General features: G+C 42.4%; 2 protein-coding genes across 2 annotated transcripts in view; one reads left to right on the plus strand and one right to left on the minus strand.

Annotated features, from left to right (window-relative positions):
- Nucleotides 1–20305, plus strand: part of LOC309566784 (serine/threonine-protein kinase 17A-like) — a 105023-nt gene that overhangs the window by 20969 nt on the left and 63749 nt on the right. The window lies entirely within an intron of this gene.
- Nucleotides 3357–4077, minus strand: LOC309567258 (large ribosomal subunit protein uL16-like). Its single transcript, XM_082272640.1, has one exon. It carries the CDS (start codon nucleotides 4047–4049, stop codon nucleotides 3423–3425), a length of 627 nt encoding a protein of 208 aa, XP_082128766.1. The 5' UTR covers nucleotides 4050–4077; the 3' UTR covers nucleotides 3357–3422.

Here is a 20305-nt window from a genome sequence, read left to right on the forward strand (position 1 = left end):
GTTAATGCGTGACATGTTAGCTATCTATTTACTCGGCGTAACATCATCTTTCACATTATACAAAAAATTGGGGTAATTTTAGTGTTTGGTTTTCTTTGAAATTGATAAAACAGTTTTTCCCCAAAAAAAACGCGTTTGAAAATTTTTTGCGCAAATACCGCGTAACAGAAAAAGTTGCAATGACTTCCATTTTATTCCCTAGGGTTTCTGCTAAAAAAAAATATATAATGTTTGGGGGTTCCGAGTAATTTTCTAGCACAAAAAATGATGGAACGAAATTTATTGGATATTTCAAACTTTGTTAACAAATAAAAAACTGAAAAAGTGGCTTTCTTCTTGCCACTCTTCCATAAAGGACAGATTTGTGCAGTATACGACTGATTGTTGTCCTATGGACAGAGTCTCCCACCTCAGCTGTAGATCTCTGCAGTTCATCCAGAGTGATCATGGGCCTCTTGGCTGCATCTCTGATCAGTCTTCTCCTTGTATGAACTGAAAGTTTAGAGGGACGGCCAGGTCTTCGTAGATTTGCAGTGGTCTGATACTCCTTCCATTTCAATATTATCGCTTGCACAGTGCTCCTTGGGATGTTTAAAGCTTGGGAAATCTTTTTGTACCCAAATCCGGCTTTAAACTTCTCCACAACAGTATCTCGGACCTGTCTGGTGTGTTCCTTGTTCTTCATGATGCTCTCTGCGCTTTAAACGGACCTCTGAGACTATCACCGTGCAGGTGCATTTATACAGAGACTTGATTACACACAGGTGGATTCTATTTATCATCATTAGTCATTTAGGTCAACATTGGATCATTCAGAGATCCTCACTGAACTTTTGGAGAGAGTTTGCTGCACTGAAAGTGAAGGGGCTGAATAATTTTGCACGCCCAATTTTTCAGTTTTTTATTTGTAAAAAAAGTTTGAAATATCCAATAAATTTCGTTCCACTTCATGATTGTGTCCCACTTGTTGTTGATTCTTTACAAAAAATTACAGTTTTATATCTTTATGTTTGAAGCCTGAAATGTGGCAAAAGGTCGCAAAGTTCAAGGGGGGCAAATACTTTTGCAAGGCACTGTAGATAATTGGTGCCGTGCTGCTGGCTTTGCCAAATGGCATTGGTCATGGAACTGTGCAGGCACCACCCAAAGGGGGGTGAGTTAGCCACAGCTCAAGGTACCCCCAGTAACCTCTGGAGGAACCCTAAGATTTAATGAAACCCTTGTTGAGAATGGCTACTCTAAAGTATATGCAGGGTCCTATGCCATGTTGATTCTGGATCATTCCAACATTTGCTTTTTGTTTTTATCAAGACGTTACGCATGTCATTCACACATCTAAAGATCTGCATTGTTTATTTGTGGAATGATTTATAGTTTAGTACTAACTGCGGATCAGGGCACAATGACATTCATAATTACCCGGTAAACTTAAAACGTAAAAAGAAGAAAGAAGCCATGAAGATAAAAGTACCCACGTTGCTGTTAGGAGAACATATGGCTTTTCATTATCAGGCTAGAAGGAGGTTGGGTGTAGAGATATGTGGGTTAAACCTTTCATGACCTACAAAATGTCCACCTTATCAAGAAATGGGGACATTTGTATACAAACAGCCAGTTTGTAGCCAGCATCAAAGCAAAAAAAACAGACCTACTAAATATCAACCACCACATTCCCTATGATTTGCTTACATAAGATAATTAGGGATGTCTCACACAGTAGTAAAGGTAATTTTACACAAAGGATCAGACCCTCAGAAGGATCATCATTATTCCTTTCAGAATGCACATCCATGGGATTATACTAGTTAGTTAAAGTGGAATTCCAGTCAAATTCTAACTTAAGCCAGCCATAGACAGATGGAGATTCAGCAAGGATAGATCAAATTTCGATTCGTCTATGGTCTGGCTGGTTGTACTGAAGTTGATCTATTGATCGACTTCAGTGCAACCAGCCTAAAGTTTTTTTTTCATACGATCACTGCTGGCGGCTATAGCCAGAATACAAAAGCACAGTGGGAGGGATTCCCCCATCAACACTGAACCAGTGCTTGAGGGAATGAAAATTCCGTAATCTATGGCCAGCCCAAGGCTAATGCCTAGTACACACGATCTGAAAATCAGACGACGCTCCGTCCGTTTTTGTTTGGTTGCTAGGAACTCTCAATTATATTCGCAATTGGGAGAGGTTACTTACGATACGAATTTTCTCGGACGATGATTCAAAAGCTTCCGGTATGCGTAACCACGCCGTAGCGTGTGAGGGTAAATGATGTCTACTGCTCATGCGCTGTCTACTGCTCACCATTTTTTTCGGACGTACAACATACTGATAATACGATTATCGTACGATGTGTTATAATACGATCAAAATTTTTATGCTTGCACGACCGGATAATATCGGGCAAACTGTCGTGATCGCCTCTCGTAAGCTGTGTACTAACGATCAGATTATCGTCCGATCTTTTCACAAGCGTTATTTTTTGTCCGATTTTCGGATTGTGTGTACGGGCCTTAAGTCTACTTCCACCCCCATTGTAAGATTATTATATCTACCCTTTAAAAGAAATGATGGCTATACTTAAGCCTAGTACACACAGTCTGAATGTCGTGTGGCATCAGCCGGTTTAATGAAAACCGGTCGACATTTGGCCCGTGTGTACTGGAGTCAGTCCGACAGAATTACTGAAAGACCATCACCGAAGCGAACAATGGTTTCAGCAAGGAACCCGCTAGGTAGATGTGGCGGGTAAGAGTTTCCACCCGCCTATCCGCCGGGTCTTTAAACACTGGAGAATCCTCCGTGGGCATTAAAGTGGCCTTATTTAACCTGGACACAATGTGGTCCACCTTAGGAGCCGCAGTCCAGCGAGAATCCACCGGATCCGCAAAGGGATAATGGTACTGAAACCTCTTGGGGAACCACAAAATTACGTTTTAAATGATGCCATTGTTCATTCACAGTATCATGAAACTCTGCGGGACAAGGAAAAACCTGACCCGATTTTTGGGCTTTGCGGGTCCCAAAGGAAGACCGCTTACCCTACAGGTGGGGCTCATCATACAAATTTAAAGTGTCTTTAACAGAGCTAATAAGCACGGACACTGCAGGGCGGTCCCGTGCTTATCCGGAGGGGGAATCCTCCTCCTCCACATCCGACTGAGAGGACTGAGACCTCTCAGGGGGTACGCTGTTTGTGGCAACCAAATCTGGCTCTGAATCAGAAGACTGAGAGGGCATAGGCCTTTTTAGAAGCCCGGTCAGACATTAACAAATCCACTTTAGACGCTGAAGTCGCAAGTGCAGCAGTAAGTAGGGAGGTTTTTTTTTTTTTTTTTTGTACTTGAAAACTTTATTGGACACAAGATCTCAAAAGTACATAGGCCAGATAAAAGTGGGGAGCTCATTCAGCATGCAGTGCCCCCTACTTATCCAGAGGGCCCCAGTTAGGGATGTACTTGACACCGCAGGCATCGGGAACAAGACGTTTCTCAGCCACCATGTTCTCAAAGTTTTCAGCATTGAACTTTGTGAATCCCCACTTTTTGGAAATGTGAATCTTTTGGCGGCCAGGGAACTTGAACTTGGCTCTGCGCAGAGCTTCAATCACATGCTCCTTGTTTTGGGTCTTAGTGCAGATGGACATAATGACCTGTCCAATGTGAACTCTGGCCACTGTGCCCTGAGGTTTCCCAAAAGCACCACGCATTCCAGTCTGGAGCCTATCAGCCCCCGCGCAGGATAACATTTTGTTGATGCGGATGACGTGGAATAGGTGGAGACGCACTCTGATGTGGAAACCATCCTTGCCGCAACTCTTCACCATGTACTTGTTTGCATAGATACGTGCAGCTTCAAGAGCTTCAGATGAAAGCTGCTCGTACTCATTGGAGACCATGTGACCACATAGTGGGAATTCGTCCACCTTGGCCTTCTTACGACCCAAGTCAAAAATCCTGATTTTGGGATCTGGGACACCCTTACAGAAGCGAGACTTTGGGTAGGGCTTGTTTTTACAGTATCTATAACAGCGAGCGGGTCTGTGGCCCATGATGGCGCTCGGTCCCTCGCCGACAGCAAAGAGCATAGGGAGGTTTTCTATGTATTCTTTTGCTATTATTTTTTCTACTGGTTGAACTAAATTGACTTGTGTCTTTTTTCAACCTGACTAACTATGCAACTTTTACATGATAAGCTCTCTACAATGCTGTGGGCCTGAACAGTTCAACCAGCCTCAAGCTGCTGAATCAGTCTAGGAGTAGTTAAAGTGATTGTAACATGTTTAATTTTTTTTTATAAATAGATTTTACATTTACCTCCTCTGTGCAGTTGGTTTTGCACAGAGCAGCCCAGATCCTCCTCTTCTCGGGTCCCTCCTTGCTGCTCCTGGCCCCTCCCTCCTGATGAGTGCCCCCACAGCAAGCAGCTTGCTATGGGGACACCTGAGGCGAGCTGCAGCTCCATGTGTCCATTCAGACACGGAGCTGCCTTTTGACCCCACCCACTCTCTCTCCTGATTGGCTAACTGACTTTGACAGCCGCGGGAGCCAATGGCGCCGTGGCTGTGTACCAGATAATCAGCAGGGAGAGTCCCTGATGGCCGAGGGACTCATGAACATCGTTGGGCAGAGAGAGACCTCAGGTAAGTATTAGGGGGTGCCTGGGAGGCTGCTACACCCAGAAGGTTTTTTTTATCTTAATGCAAAGAATGCATTAGGATAAAAAAAACGAGAAAAAAAAATGTAACTATGTAACCGAGGAACTTTGTAGTCCAGCACACAGCGTTTATAACGCTGGTTGGGAATTTATTGCTGAAAATGTACTAAAGAGAAAGTTTGGAGCACACTGGATTTCCAAAAGGATGATGGGTACTTTCTGTACTTGCATCTACATAAAACTTTATTTTTATTATATCTTTTATTTTTCCCTATCCTATACTTTAAGGAGGCTGTTATGATTTATTTATTTACTCATGCCCTATATAATGATTTGGAGGATGTTACGACTTATTTATTTACTCATGCCCTATGTAATGATTTGCAGAATTCTTTAAATGCTGAAGTTTGGAGATTAGATTTGTAACTGGAATGTCCCTGCTCCATGACAGCTCATAAATACACAGTGGACTTATGAACTATATGGTATTTGCAGACATTTTGTACATTCCATCTGTAAAGTATGGATCAAAACTTCATAAAATAATCAAAGTATGTTAGATTGATGCAGTGGTTTGATACAGGTTGTACTTTTTACTGCTCTTTAGTCCAGACCAGGGTAGTAATGAAAGAATTGTGTAAACATTTCCAATTGATTATGAGTTGTTCCAGCGCTTGGCGAAAATGAGCTAAAAAATCTGTTTACCAATGGGTAACTTTGGGCTGCCTGGAGACCTCAGATGGCAGCCAGCTGGACTTCCAAATTTTGACTGAATGATCATTTTTAGGGAAGATCGGACTTGTTCAGAGCAGGCAAAGTATATGCTTGCCACATTTGGAGAAGGAAGAGCTAAAAGATCATTTAAAAACCAGAAGTAAAATGCAGTAGTGAAATTGGGCTCTTATGCTTGCAGTATGAGTAGGCCGAGCTGCAGATTTCATTGTCCACCACTTTACACACCATCAGTGATCTGATGGATGAGCTTGCTTAAAGCCCCGTACACACGTACCGATCGTCGTCATACAAACGTTCGTCTTTTGTCCCCGGGATGTCGATGTCTGTTGAAAAGTGCAAAGACTGCCCAAGAATTTTGTCCGCCGACTGCAGAAGTGATGTCATGTGATGGTTAACTTTCCCTGTGTTTTTTCTTTTCTGAGCATGCCCAGTCTTGCAAATCTGCGGTCTGTCGGCAGAATTCTGTACTGACTGGCGAACAATCGTCCGTTCTGGTGTCGGCATACAAAAATTTTTATGTTTGCAAGAAAGACTCTTGTCCGCAGAATGTGCGCAGACAGCTGTCGGCGGCACCATACTAACAAGCGTACAATCGGCAGATCTTTCGTCCGCCGACGTTTGTATGCCGACGATCGGTACGTGTGTACGGGCCTTAAGCCTCGTACACACGCAACGATTATCGGCCGACCGATCGGCCGTCTTTTGTCCAGTGTTGTTGTGTTGGTTGAAATGTGCTCTAGACTGCACACAAATTTTTTCGGCCAACAAAAACCAACTTCAGAAGTGATGTCATGTGCTGGTTAACTTTCCGTGTGTTTTTTCTTCTCTGAGCATGCCCAGTCTTGCTCATCTGAATTTTGTCTGCCGAAATCTGTACTGACTGACGGAAAATCGGCCGTTCTGTTGACGGCCTAAAAAAATTTTATAGCCTGCACATCAGATTTTGTTCGGCCGAAAAGTCGGAGTTGGTTGTCGGAAGCATTATACTAACAAGCCGAAAATCGGCCGATCGGACGTTGGCCAAAAATTCACGGCCAACAATCGTTACGTGTGTACGAGGCTTTAGTGGTGCTGTTGAATAAAATGAATACCAAAGTGCCAACCAAAACAGTCACAAGGGTGAACCATTTGGCTGATTACACTGTTTTGGCTGCATGCATCAGCGACAGTTCTATTGGTTTTCGGGACGCAAGTCTGTTCTCCATTTTTATACTTGTATATACAGGGTTCTAATGTTATTTTTTATTTTTTATTTTTTTATAGGACTGCGATGTATCTACAGATACATTTTGAAAAAACTCGCAATTCTCCTTCAAGATGTTTTTCCTGGTTAATATCCACTTTAAATCTGTCAGTAGGCACAGATAAAGTTAACCGGAATCATCTGTATCCAATATATATGTCTTGGCTTGCTTCTTGCATTTGTAAACTACAAGTCGAGCAAGTGTCAGAAGCTGAATTTATCTCCCAGCCACATAAATCTGTCAAACTGGGTAGAACCTAAAGCTGTCTGTAACTGAATTATATCATTTATGTAACTGAAGTTCCAGGTACAAACAGAGGAGGGAATGTTTTGGTAGTCTAAATTGTTCCAGAACTAAAAACCACAGCAGGTAAAAGGGTTGGAAGGATGCAAACTTGGTAACCAGCTTCTGTGTGTATAATCGGACATTTTCGCTTGTTATAAATTTCACTGTTCTGTTCCTGGCATGGGTTGAGATACAAGCCAGTTCCAAATATGAGACAAGATGCCCGACTCTCCACCTCTGCTAGGATGGAATTCGAGGAATTCCCACCCTATTTGTGGAATACGTCTTCACTGTCCCTCTGACTGACCACCTTCCAGCTTCTAACAATGAACCTCTTGTCTTAGCATTTTTCTTTGTCTGAAAAAATCCTTCCCTCCACAACATTATTGAATTCCTACGTGAAGGAAGAGGTCTATAAAACAGCATGTCCAGTCTGTCATCCTGCATAGAAATGTGCTGGGGTTGAATAATAAAAAAAAAAACGAGTGTAGTCCAATTGCCTGTAGCAGCCATTCAGCCACGATTGACCATATTTATGGTAGAATCTTTGTTTATTGTGCGATAACAAATGATACAATCTTATAAAAGATACTGGTAGCACGTATCCGAATAGTTATAATACCATCAGTAATCAAGCATATATTGTGAAAATAAACTCTTAGAGTCGGTTCACACTGCCGCGACCTCTAATGGCGCTTTTCCACTGCATGGAACCGTACCGGCTCGGCACGCTTTTGTGCTTTTCCACTGCGGTACCGCATGGTATAGGGTCGGAACGGTTCGGTACGGTACGGTATAGGTTTGCTTTTCCACTGCATGGAACCGAACGGTACGGTACAGCTCTGAAAAAACAGTACCTACTCGATTGTGGTTCCAACAGGTACCAAACTGGTACCATATCCCACAATCCTTTGCATGCAGTCACTACTAGCCACTGATTGGTCAGAAAATCACACCCACCCCGTTGTTATCCCACCCACTTAACTTTAGTACTACTTTAGTGGAAAAGCAAACCTATACCGTACCGTACCGAACCATTCCGACACTATACCATGCGGTACCGCAGTGGAAAAGCAAGCAGGGCCGAGTAGAGCCGAGCCGGTACTAGCCGGTACTTGCAGTGGAAAAGTGCCATAAGTCGCCTCATAAGGGGCGACTTGTTAGCGTGACTTTCAGCGCGACTTTGCGCATATTCAGCGCGACCTGTATGATGTACGACTTTGTATTTGGCCAATCAGAATATGATGGTTCTGGGTCATGCTCAATCACACAAAAAAAAGTTCTTAAAAATTGTCGTTTTTGATAGCCAATTATTGAAAAAAAAAAAAGGAGATTTGGATTTAGTGTCTGGGGGGTCTAAAAAGTGTACCTGTGAAGTTTAAGCTCTGTAACATTTCCAGAACCAGAAAAAAAGATAATTTTTCTTCGAATTTTTAGTAGGACAGGGATAGGGCTCCGCTCCACCTGGGCGTTTTTGTTGCAGGCATTTATCGGGCATTTTTGGAGGCAGGCATGTATTTTTTGGATTTAGTGTCTGGGGGGTCTAAAAAGTGTACCCGTGAAGTTTCAGCTCTGTAGCATTTCCAGAACCAGAAAAAAAGATAATTTTTCTTAGAATTTTTAGTAGCACAGGCATAGGGCTCCGTTCCACCTGGGCGTTTTTGTTGCAGGCATTTATCGGGCATTTTTTGGGCGTCTTTGGAGGCAGGCATGCCCGATAAATGCCTGCAACAAAAACGCCCAGGTGGAGCGGAGCCCTATGCCTGTGCTACTAAAAATTCAAAGAAAAAGGATCTTTTTTTCTCTTTCAGGACCATTTTAATGGAAAGTCGGATCACAAGTCGCTTCAAATAAGACAAGGAGGCGACTCCCATTGAAGTCTATGGGACAAGTCGGATACAAGTCTCCTCAAAGTAGTACAGGACCCTTTTCTGAAGTCGGAGCGACTTCAGTAGTGCCAATTAAGACGGCACTCATTGATTAACATTGCTTTTGTTATGTCAAACGACTTGGCGACTTGAGGGCACACAAGTCGCCTCACAAGTCGCGGCAGTGTGAATGGACTCTTAGGAAGGAGATGCAAATAACTTTAGGCTCCATGTACACGGGACGTTGTAAATGGCCGTTTAGGAGCAGTTGGGCGTTTTTTTCAGAAGCCCCTGAACCCACCTACATGTTATCCTATCTGTCCATGTACACAGGGTCGTTTACAGTCATTTACACCCAGTTGAGTTCAGGGACATTTTTTGGAAAGCAATTATTTGCGTTCGAACGTGTTTCCCGGCGTTTCAAACGCAAAAAACGCGACCGCACGCGATGACCATTTTAACGGGGAATGATTTTTTTGACCTCTATGAACGGTTCTAAATGCAAACGCCCGCTAAACGCAGGTGCAAACGTGACCTAACGGACGTTTTAAACGTCCTAAAAATTCCAGCATTCAAAGGGACCTTTAACAAAATCCCGTGTACATGAAGCCTTAGTCTGTATTGTACATGGAAATTGGTATATCCTTCCGATGGATCGTTCAATGTCTCCTTAAAAATTATATTATTAATAAGACATAAGTTGTGTAGGAAAAGCCTTTACTGTAACAGAAGAACAAAAAAAAAAAAGGGGGTGGGGGGTGGGAAGTGGGGGATGGGTTACAGCAGAAAAAGGAAGAGGATTAAGGTTTCACTAAGGGGAAAGACCAAAAATATAAACATGGGAGGAGGAGATGTAGGGGAGTCCCATTTTGTATAAATTCATTTGTTAGACTTTTAAAGAGAGCTTAAGGCCCCGTTCACATAGGGGCGATCCGACTTGGGGGGGCGACCTCCGAGGTCGCGGTGCGAGCAGCGCGCCGCGACCTCGGAGCGGCCGCCACGGACTTCATAACATTGAAGTCTATGGCGGTCGCCTCCGGGTCGCCCCAAAGAAGCTCCGGACCCTTTTTCTAAGTCGGAGCGACTTGTGTCGCTCCTATTAGAACGGGTCCGCAGCTTCCCTATGGAAGGTGACCTACGGCGACCTGTGAGGCGACCAGGTCGCCTCACAGGTCGCCTTAGTGTGAACGGGGACTTAGAGAAAAGAAAACTTCCAAGAAGACCATTGAGTAAAAAAAGAATCTAGTATGTGTGTGTCTATGGCTAATAACTGAGACGGGGATGGGGGACGAGAGGGAAAGTGCTGTCATCATGGTTTTCCAAAAAAAAAGGATGGTTTGGCAGGCCACCACCAGGAAAAATCTTGGTAGAAATTGTATCTGGTATCTTCTAGAGCCGCCTTTCTCATCCTTTTCAACACAGGGGAACCCTTGAAATAAATTTGTGGTCTCGGGGAACCCTTTCTAAAAATGAAAAATCTACAACTCATGATACATTAGTGTGACATTGCCCATTTCTCGAGGAAACAATGGTGTCATTGGGAACTTATCGGAGAGGCAGAAATTGCCCATTTCTCGAGGAAACAATGGTGTCATTGGGAACTTATCGGAGAGGCAGAAATTGCCCATTTCTCGAGGAAACAATGGTGTCATTGGGAACTTATCGGAGAGGCAGAAATTGCCCATTTCTCGAGGAAACAATGGTGTCATTGGGAACTTATCTGAGAAGTAGAAATTGCCTATTGCTCAAGGAACCCCTAGCAACTTCAGGAGGAACCCTGGTTGAGAAACCCTGTTCTAGAATTGACAGTAGAGGAGAATGGACAGTAGAGCTACCTCCTTTGATGGTGAATAGGGTTCTCCAAAAATAACTTTTTTGATTAAATTTCATCTTTTAACCACTTTACCACCGGAGGATTTTGCTGTCTTCCGTCCAGGCCACTTTTTTGCGATTCGGCGCTGTGCGACTTCAACTGACAATTGCGCGGTCGTGCGACGCCGTACCCAAACAAAATTTACGTCCTTTTTTTCCCACAAACGGAGCTTTCTTTTGGTGGTATTTGATCACCTGTGCGATTTTTACTTTTTGCGCTATAAACAAAAAAAGAGCGTTTATTTTGAAAAAATAACAATATTTTTAACATTTTTTTTATATGAAATTCCCCCCAAAAAAGATGTAAAAACCAATTTTTTTAAAAAATTTTGGCCAATTTGTTTTCTGCTACCTATGTTTGGTAAAAAAAAATCGCAATAAGCGTATTTTGATTGGTTTGCGCAAAAGTTATTGCGTATACTAACAAAGGGAAAGATTTCTGTCATTTTTGGTGTTTTTTTTTAACGCGTAATGGCGGCGATCTGCGTTTTTTTTTTTGCGGGACTGCGACATTGCGGCGGACAGATCGGACCCTTGACTGACATTTTTGACACTTTTGGGGGTACCAGTGACATTACTGCAGTAATCAGTGCTATATATATGCACTGTTACTGTAAAAATGACACTGGCAGGGAAGGGGTTAATTTTATTGGAGAGGGAGGGGTTAATGTATGCCTGGTGCTTACTGACGTGTAGGGGGGGAGGTGACTGTGTGAGTCATGGACAGATCGGATGTCCAGCTATGCTGAACAGTCCGATCTGTCACTCCCTGTCACTATGGAGATCCGCCCGCTGTGTTTACACACAGCGGGCGGATCTCCAGACTCGATCCCCGACGATCGGGTAAGAGCAGCGGCGATCGCCGCTGCTCCTCCCCTGGCCCGACTCCCGCTGTGAATGAAAACAGCGGGAGCGAGCCTCCGGCGGCACGCAAGCGCCGCCCAGAAGGGGGAGTGTCTGACAACGTAGTACTACGTCATCAGACGATAACGAGCCACTCTGCCGCAGTAATATTACTGTGAGCAGTGGTAAAGTGGTTAAATTAAACTAAGAAACCAACTTGTTACTCTTACTTGTTACTTGGTAATTACCCTTATGTTTGCTTCTATTTCCTTCCAAACCAGTTTTTGTAATTCCGACCCATTTTAGTACTGTCAGTGGCAGAAGCAATGGATTTATATATTATCTTTTCTGTAAATAGCCACATAAAAGAGCTTCAGGCTGATGGAAGTAAGCAGTTTTGTAATAATGATCATTATAGTGTTTTCAGTTTTAGTATATTATTTTCAGCTCAGACTATTGTGTAATTCTGGTCACTTGTATGGTTAGTTATGATAAGGGCAGTCATTGACAGGTCTTAGTGCTTCTGAGTGCTTGTACATGCAAACACTTTAAAATAGCTGATAATAATACTTCTAATGCATCAGTATTAAGGAGATGTCAAGCAAAAAAGAGACTTTTCCATCTCTTTCTGTCCTGCTAAAAACCGCTTCTCCAGGCACGAAGGGAGATAAAATCTGCCAGAAAAAATATTTTTGAGGGGTTCTAGCCTTCCTCTACTCTCCAACAGCAAATAGAGTCCGAGATAGCAGAAAAACCCTGATGGGGTTCTAACCCATCCCACTGTATCCTAAACCGGGAGGGGGAAGTTGTGTCTGAACAAACATATTAGTCTTGACAAGAAAGTATTGTTTGGAATCTGAATGTGTTTTATGAGCGCTTAGACACCTTTTTAGCACTCTTTGTGATAATATTTTACTATCAATCAATGTAGGAAAAAAGATAAAATCTTGCTTATAGTGAGATCAAGGCTAAAGTGTTTAAAACAAATGAGACCATACTTTATAGCAGGGGTCTTCAAACTATGGCCTTCCAGTTGTTCAGGAACTACAATTCCCATCATGCCTTGTCATGTCTGTGAATGTCAGAGTTTTACAATGCCTCATGGGACATTTAGTTCCGCAACAGCTGGAGGGCCGTAGTTTGAGGTTCCCTGCTTTTATAGGATTTTTTTTTACCTTCCTCTAAATCAACTGGGGGTATAAAATTCTGTAAATGGGGAAAACTATTTTCTATTTATCATTTTTTTTTTTTTTTTATTTATTGATTAACTAGATGGGCTGTGTCTTGTTTCAACCTAAATAAGGCCTAGTTTCTACTTGCAGTTGAAGGAGAAGGGAGTACATATGTCACGGTTACGATAATTTGCATTGTGTAGCTGCAAAAATGATCCCTGCTCCAAATGAATGGGTACGCCCTACAACCGTGCACAATGTACGTGGTTGCGTTGTGCTGGTTCAGGGTTTAAGGGGTTAAAAGAGGCGCGAAGGAGGCAATATAGCGCTTCCTCAACGCTTCTCAAATGCCCTCAAAAAAGCAACCAAGATCCAATGCAGATTGCTCTTTAGAGGGCAACACAAGGGTAAACAGGGACTAACTATGTACACTGAACAAAATTATAAACGCCCCCTTTTTCATGAGCTGAACTCAAAGATCTAAGAGCCCATTCACATTGAGGCGACACGACTTCAGGGGGCGACCTGTGAAGTCGCGTGCACCGCTGTGCACCGCGACTTCGGCGAGACTTGCAGAGACTTCACATAATGGAAGTCTATGCAAGTCGCTCCGAGGTCGCCCCAAAGTAGTACAGGACCCTTTTTCTAAGTCGGAGCGACTTGTGTCGCTCCTATTAGAACGGGTCCTGTACTACTCAATGGACCGCGACATACCGCGACTTGGCTCTAAGACTTTTTCTATGTACACCAAAGGCCTATTTCTCTCCAATATTGCTGTGGGGGCACTCGACAGGAGGGAGGGGCCAGGAGCAGCGAAGAGGGACCCAAGAAGAGGAGGATCTGGGCTGCTCTGTGCAAAACCATTACACAGAGTAGGTAAGTATAACATGTTTGTTATTTAGCTACTTGCTGACGGCCATCCCCCACACAGATAGAAAACACCCCCTGGGGACACATTTAACCCTTTGATTGCCCCTGGTGTTAACCCCTTCACTGTCAGTGTCATTAGTACAGTAATAATGCATATTTTTAGCACTGATTACTGTAGTAATGTCACTGGTCCCCCCAAAAGTGTAAACATGTCAGTTAGGGGTCCGATCTGTTAGCCACAATGTTGCAGTCCCGCTAAAAATCGCTGCTATTACTAGTAAAAAATAAATTTAAAAAAATGACATATCTTTGCCCTAGTTTGTAGACGCGATAACTTGCGCAAACCAATCAATATACGCTTATTGGGATTTTTTTTACCGAACAAATGTAGCAGAATACATATTGGCCTACAGTGATGAAAACATTTGATTTTTTATTATTGGGAATGTTTTATAGCAGAAAATTATTTTTTTTTTTTCTCTGAATTGTTGCATGTTTTGTTTGTAACGCAAAAAAAAAAAAAATGCACAGTTGATCAAATACCACCAAAAGAAAGCTCTATTTGTGGGAAAAAAAAGAACATCTATTCCATTTGGGTAAAGCATCGCACGCCTGCGCAATTTTCTGTTAAAGTAACGCAGTGCTGAATCGCAAAAAATGGCCTGCTCATTAAGGGGGTAAAACCTTGCGGTCCAGAAGTGGTTAAAAAAAAAAAAAAAAACAAGACTTTACAATCACTTTAATTTTTCTTCTGCACCTTACCAAAGAACTGGCCAGGGATTTCAGCAGGTCACAGAAATTTGAGAGAGGACGAAAACACCGCTCATCATAAGAGCCGGTTCACACTGGGGCGACTTGTCAGGCGACCTGGTCGCCTGCCATAGATTAGCACAGGACCCGTTCTAATAGGAGCGACACAAGTCGCTCCGACTTAGAAAAAGGGTCCTGAGCTACTTTGGGGCGACCTGGAGCGACCTGCATTGACTTCAATGATATGAAGTCTGTGCATGCCGCTCCGAGGTCGCGGTGCGCAGGTCGCCCCGGCAAGTCGGGTCGCGCCTATGTGAACCAGCTCTTAGCCCCCGTTCACACTAAGGCGACCTGTGAGGCGACCTGGTCGCCTCACAGGTCGCCGTAGGTCGCCTTCCATAGGGAAGCTGCGGAACCGTTCTAATAGGAGCGACACAAGTCGCTCCGACTTATAAAAAGGGTCCGGAGCTTCTTTGGGGCGACCCGGAGGCGACCGCCATAGACTTCAATGTTATGAAGTCCGTGGCGGCCGCTCCGAGGTCGCGGCGCGCTGCTCGTACCGCGACCTCGGAGGTCGCCACCCGAAGTCGGATCGCCCTTATGTGAACGGGCACTTAAAGTTCCCTTTCTGCTAACACAAAAGAAACATTGTGTTAATATTGTAAAATATGGGATTATTACCCAGGATACATTGTTACAACTGCACTGCGCTGGCATGTTTTTATAAATCAATTGTGGCAGGTTACTTTGAAGCCAGTATGTAAAGAACAAGGTCTATGTTTGACCTCTTCTAGAGACATTAATAAGATATACTGGCTTCTAATCTGTTTAGGGAACTCAAGAGCTCACTTGTCTTAGGTGAGTAGAAAATGGCACATTAGAATGTTCCTTATCTACTCGGGTGCATTAGAGAGAGCAAACTTGGCCCTCTGCTATTCACTAATATCTCCAGAATTATGACCTCTAACCCCACAGCCAATACTTCCACAGAGCTTTCCCTCTCTAAGTGCTAAAGAAGAAATTCTGGTTTGCTAGCTAGATGCAATTAGGTAGTTATAATGTCAAATAATTATCTATGTATCATCGAAACGTGACTTAACATTAACAAATCTACATGGACCTAAATTACACAAGATATAGTAGAGCTGCACGGTTCTGGATAAAATGACAACCACAACTTTTTTGCTTAGAATAAAGATCACGATTCTTGGTGTAAAATCATCTTTTACATTATACAACAAATTGGGCTAACTTTACTGGTTAGTTTTTTTTAAATTCAATAAAGTGTATTTTTTTTTTCCCCCAAAAAAAACTTTTTTGCTTAGAATAAAGATTGCGATTCTCTGTGTAACATCTTATTTTACATTAGACTAAAAAAGATTAGCTTTTACTGGTTAGTTTTTTTTAAAATTCAACAAAGTGTATTTTTTTTCCAAAAAATGGCGTTTGAAAGGCTTCTGCGCAAATACAGTGTGACATAAAAGATTGCAACAATTGCCATTTTATTCTCCAGGGTCTCTGCCAAAAAACAAATATATATATAAATCAGCGAATACATCTAACACTCCCCACCCTCCAGACTGACAATGCTGCTGTCTTCTGTGCCCTCGGTGCTCATTTATCCAGAGAGGGGTATTACTAGAAGGATCACTGGATAAAAACAGGGGAAAAAAGCCTAAAAAAAAAAACAATACAGCCATCACATCGAATTATCGATAAGCTGCAATATATTAAATTTTTTGGTTTTCAGTTTAAGGCTTTCATGTACACTAGCCTACATTTACCGCTGCACCAGAAAATGCAATACGCTGCAAAATCGGGGCAAAAACACGGAACAGTTAGTCAAATACGTTGGTAGTCAAAGAAAATATATTCTCACCTAAAATAACTCTGGTATATAACTATACTGTGTTTCCAAATTTTTTTGTTTCAGTAATCAAAGGTTGGGTTTTCGAAGTGCATAAAAACACATTTTCTGATTTTTTTTTTATATATATATATATATATATATATATATATATATATATATATATATATATATATATATATATATATATATATAATTTTTATTTTTTTTATTTTTTTTTTTTTATTTCTAAAAATCTTTCAGACTGTTTCAATAATGAATTATGTACTGAAGACATTTTTGGACTTCTTCCCAAATGTGGTTTCCTGCTATTTTCAACATTTTAGATTCCCAGCATACCGTAGACATCTCTATATCAGTAAGAAAACCTAGTGATATACAGACTGAATAATTTTATACATTTAAAGTCATTTTTTATTTTTGGAAAGAGTAGAAAATGTTCGGAGACTCTGCCAGGACTTTTTTTTTTCTGTCTATGTGCAATTATGGAGATTTCTTCTCACTTTCCACCCAGGATACGTAGCAGACAGTGTGTTGAACTCTCTCTGAAATGAGGGGAGGTCTTAGTGGGGTACACACTAGTAGAAAATCTGCCGAAAATTCCCGATTCGTACAATTTTTGGCTAGTGTGTACAACTATCAGCAGCCGATGCCGACATTTTCAACAAAAAAAAACGGAAGGACAAACACCAAAATTTTTATCGTCCGTCTCCAGCACGACCAATTTTCGTTTAATGTGTATGCAGTACGTCTGCGAAAAATCGAATACAAAAGACCGTGCATGATTGGAAGTTGCTGACTACCTGGAAGTCTAGGAACAAACGTCCCAAAAAAGTTGGACAAGAAATTTCGTGAACATTATGCACTGTCAACTAAAAACGGTTATGACTGCTGAGCATGAGAGAGAAAAATCGGAGGATATTTTGTCCGATTTTCGTCAAGTGTGTACGAGCCTTTAGACAACTGTCAATGGATCAAGTCTCCACATTGGAGGATTTTGTGCCAAATCATTTTCTGGTGACAACTCTAAAATTGTGAATGTCTCCTTACTGTCTTTCACAGTGACAATGGTTACTAGAGCCAATCGAGAGGGTGAACCTTCTTAGACCGCATTCACACTGGTACGACTTGGACCGTGACTTGTCAGGCTGACAAGTCGCGGTCCTCACGCTCGCATTGTGTAGTACAGGAGCCGTTCTAATAGGAGTGACACAAGTCGCTCCGACTTGGAAAAAGGGTCCTGTACTACTTCGGGGCGACCTGGAGGCGACTTGCGTTGACTTCAATTATATGAAGTCCGTGCAAGTCACGCCGAGGTCGTGGTGCACACAGGTCGCCCCACAAAGTCGTGTCGCGCCAGTGTGAATGGGCGCTAAAAGTGATAAAAAAAAATAAAGGGAAAGTGTAAAAATAAACAATAAAAAAAAATGAAAGTTCCCCCTCATCCCTGCATGTTTGTACACAGAAGCAATCACATGCGTTTATCACGGCCACTGTGAAGTCCGTGCAAGTCGCGCCGAAGTCGCTCTGCACGCGACTTCACAGGTCGCCCCCTAAGTCGGAGTGACCTAATGTGAACGGAGGCTTAGCTAGGACATACCCATGTAGAATTGGTGGGGGCCTCAAGGCTTTTGATGACTTTCCTTTTGTATATAGAATGTTCAGGGAGATAGGGCAAGTATTACCAACTGGTCACTATGACTTCTAAGCATTGTAACTCACTAAACAATGAAGATCGCCATCAAGGCCAACCTTCTCAAACTCCAGCAGTTTCAGAAAGCTGTACAAATTTGTACTTAACTGTAGCTCTCAGATGTTCAGCTAATTTCCATGGACCGTGTGAAAGTCGTGAAGGAGATGTGGATCATCTTGTGTCCTTGTGTTCATTAACCACTTGCCGACCGCCGCAAGTACATATACTGCGGCGGTCAGCCCCTCACAGGCAAAGTGACGTACCGGTATGCCACTAGCCTGTGAAGCTCTGGGGAGCGAGCGCGTGGCGCCGGAGGCGCGCTCACGGACCCCCCCGCGCGTGTGAGCGGCGGACCCGATGTCCGCCGCTCACTCACGATCGTCCGTGACAGCGGGAGAAAGGCAGGCGGCTAGTGTAAACAAGCCGCCTGTCATTCTCCTCTGTGTAGAAACAGTGATCATACGGTTCTACTATGTAGGACTGTTGATCATTGTTCCTACACTTCAAGCCACAGCCAATCACAGTTAGAATTACGCCCCTAGGGACACACTTAACCCCTCCCTCTCAAATAAAGTTAACCTCTTCCCTGCCAGTGTCATTTTTACAGTAACAGTGCATATGTATAGCACTGATTACTGTAGTAATGTCACTGGTAACCCCAAAAGTGTCAAAAATGTCAGTCAAGGGTTCCGATCTGTCCGCCGCAATGTCGCAGTCCCGCAAAAAAAATTGCAGATCGCCGCCATTACTCGTTAAAAAAAAAAAACAATAAAAATGACAAAAATCTTTCCCTTAGTAAACGCAATAACTTTTGCGCAAACCAATCAAAATACGCTTTTTGGGATTTTTTTTACCAAACATATGTAGCAGAAAACAGATTGGCCTAAAATGTTAAAAAATCTTGATTTTTACATTTTTTTGGGGGGGAATTTCATATAAAAAAATGTGAAAAATATTGTTATTTTTGCAAAATTGTCGCTCTTTTTTTGTTTATAGCGCATGATCAAAAAATCGCACAGGGGATCAAATACCACCAAAAGAAAGCTCTGTTTGTGGGAAAGAAAGGACGTCAATTTAATTTGGGTACAGCGTCGCACGACCGCGCAATTGTCCGTTAAAATCACGCAGTGCCGAATCGCAAAATAGGCCCTGGTCAGGAAGAGGGTAAAATCTTCCGGGGCTTAAGTGGTTAATAGCTAGCTGTTGCAGTATATATTGGGCTTCATTAGGAAGGGATCCCAGTCCATACACATATGACCATCCTACGGCTAAGGCTTGGCCATACACTATACCATTTTCTCATAAATTTTTCTTTAGATTTACCTTCAGCTCTGTAGTGCAAGGGCCTGCCTGACTGCATACACATTAAAAGCGTTTAGGTTCGACCTCATATTATATAGTTTTGGTAAATCTAAAGGAAAATTTAATAAGAAAATGGAATAATGTATGGCCAGCCTAACACTAGAGTTTGTATAAATGCATTTTTTTGTTAAGTTAAAATTAACTTGCGTTCCATCAGGGAGCAGTGACCTTTGTGTACTGAAAAAGAATAGACCTATTATTCGAATAGAATTAACGTGTTTGGAGTCTGCAGATAAAGTCTAGCCCGGTCTCAGGCGCGACGTGGCTCAGTTACAACTTAGTAGCAGCACATAGTCACCTCAGGAGGAATATGCCGGGAGTTTGGAATTTAATTCTACATTCCTGTCCATCTGACCTTGAAGAAGAAGTCCTCTGACTTGGCACTTACAGGGCACAGGTGGAAAACATTAGCACTTGCTAGACATCCTTGCGGTCCTTGAAGGTGTTTTCCTTGCATTTGTTAGTCTACAGATGGCTTCAGTTAACTTCTAAGGTTAATTTGTTTCGTTTAGCGACCCATTTCAGGCAAACAGTATTCTTTGTCTGTTTTATACAATAAAACGAAGGAAAGGCATGCAGGTTTGTCTCCCAGCTGGAAAAGAGCTTTCAGTTGTCAGACACCTGGATGAAACTTGATTGCTCAAGGGTAACTGGTATGTGGGGGGAACATTATAGCTCTAAATAGGAACTTTCTTCCATTAAACTGATATTTGAGACATAAATAATGCAGGCATTGCCGGATCAAAATACACCTTTTGGGAGTTAACAAAACAACATGACTGTGTGAATATTGCATTTTGTATAATTCATTCAAGAGAATATAATGTGTCCAAGACACTCTTTAGAATTCCAACGTGCCTCCGCTTGACAAATGAAAATAAAGGTGTACCGCGCTATGGATACATACAACGTGCTATACCTAAATGCAGCTGTTCAAAAAATATGGCAATAACCAAATTTTCTCAAAGTGCAGTACCAAATTACAGCGCAATAAGGTATTCAATAATGAATAAATATATAAAATTACCATAAATTAGTAGCTAATAAAGTGCCAAGTGCAATTCATAACAAAAATCATGTGGTGTCCCCA

This window comes from Pelophylax lessonae, assembly GCF_965119305.1.
Source record: "Pelophylax lessonae genome assembly, chromosome: 11".
Lineage (NCBI taxonomy): Eukaryota > Metazoa > Chordata > Amphibia > Anura > Ranidae > Pelophylax > Pelophylax lessonae.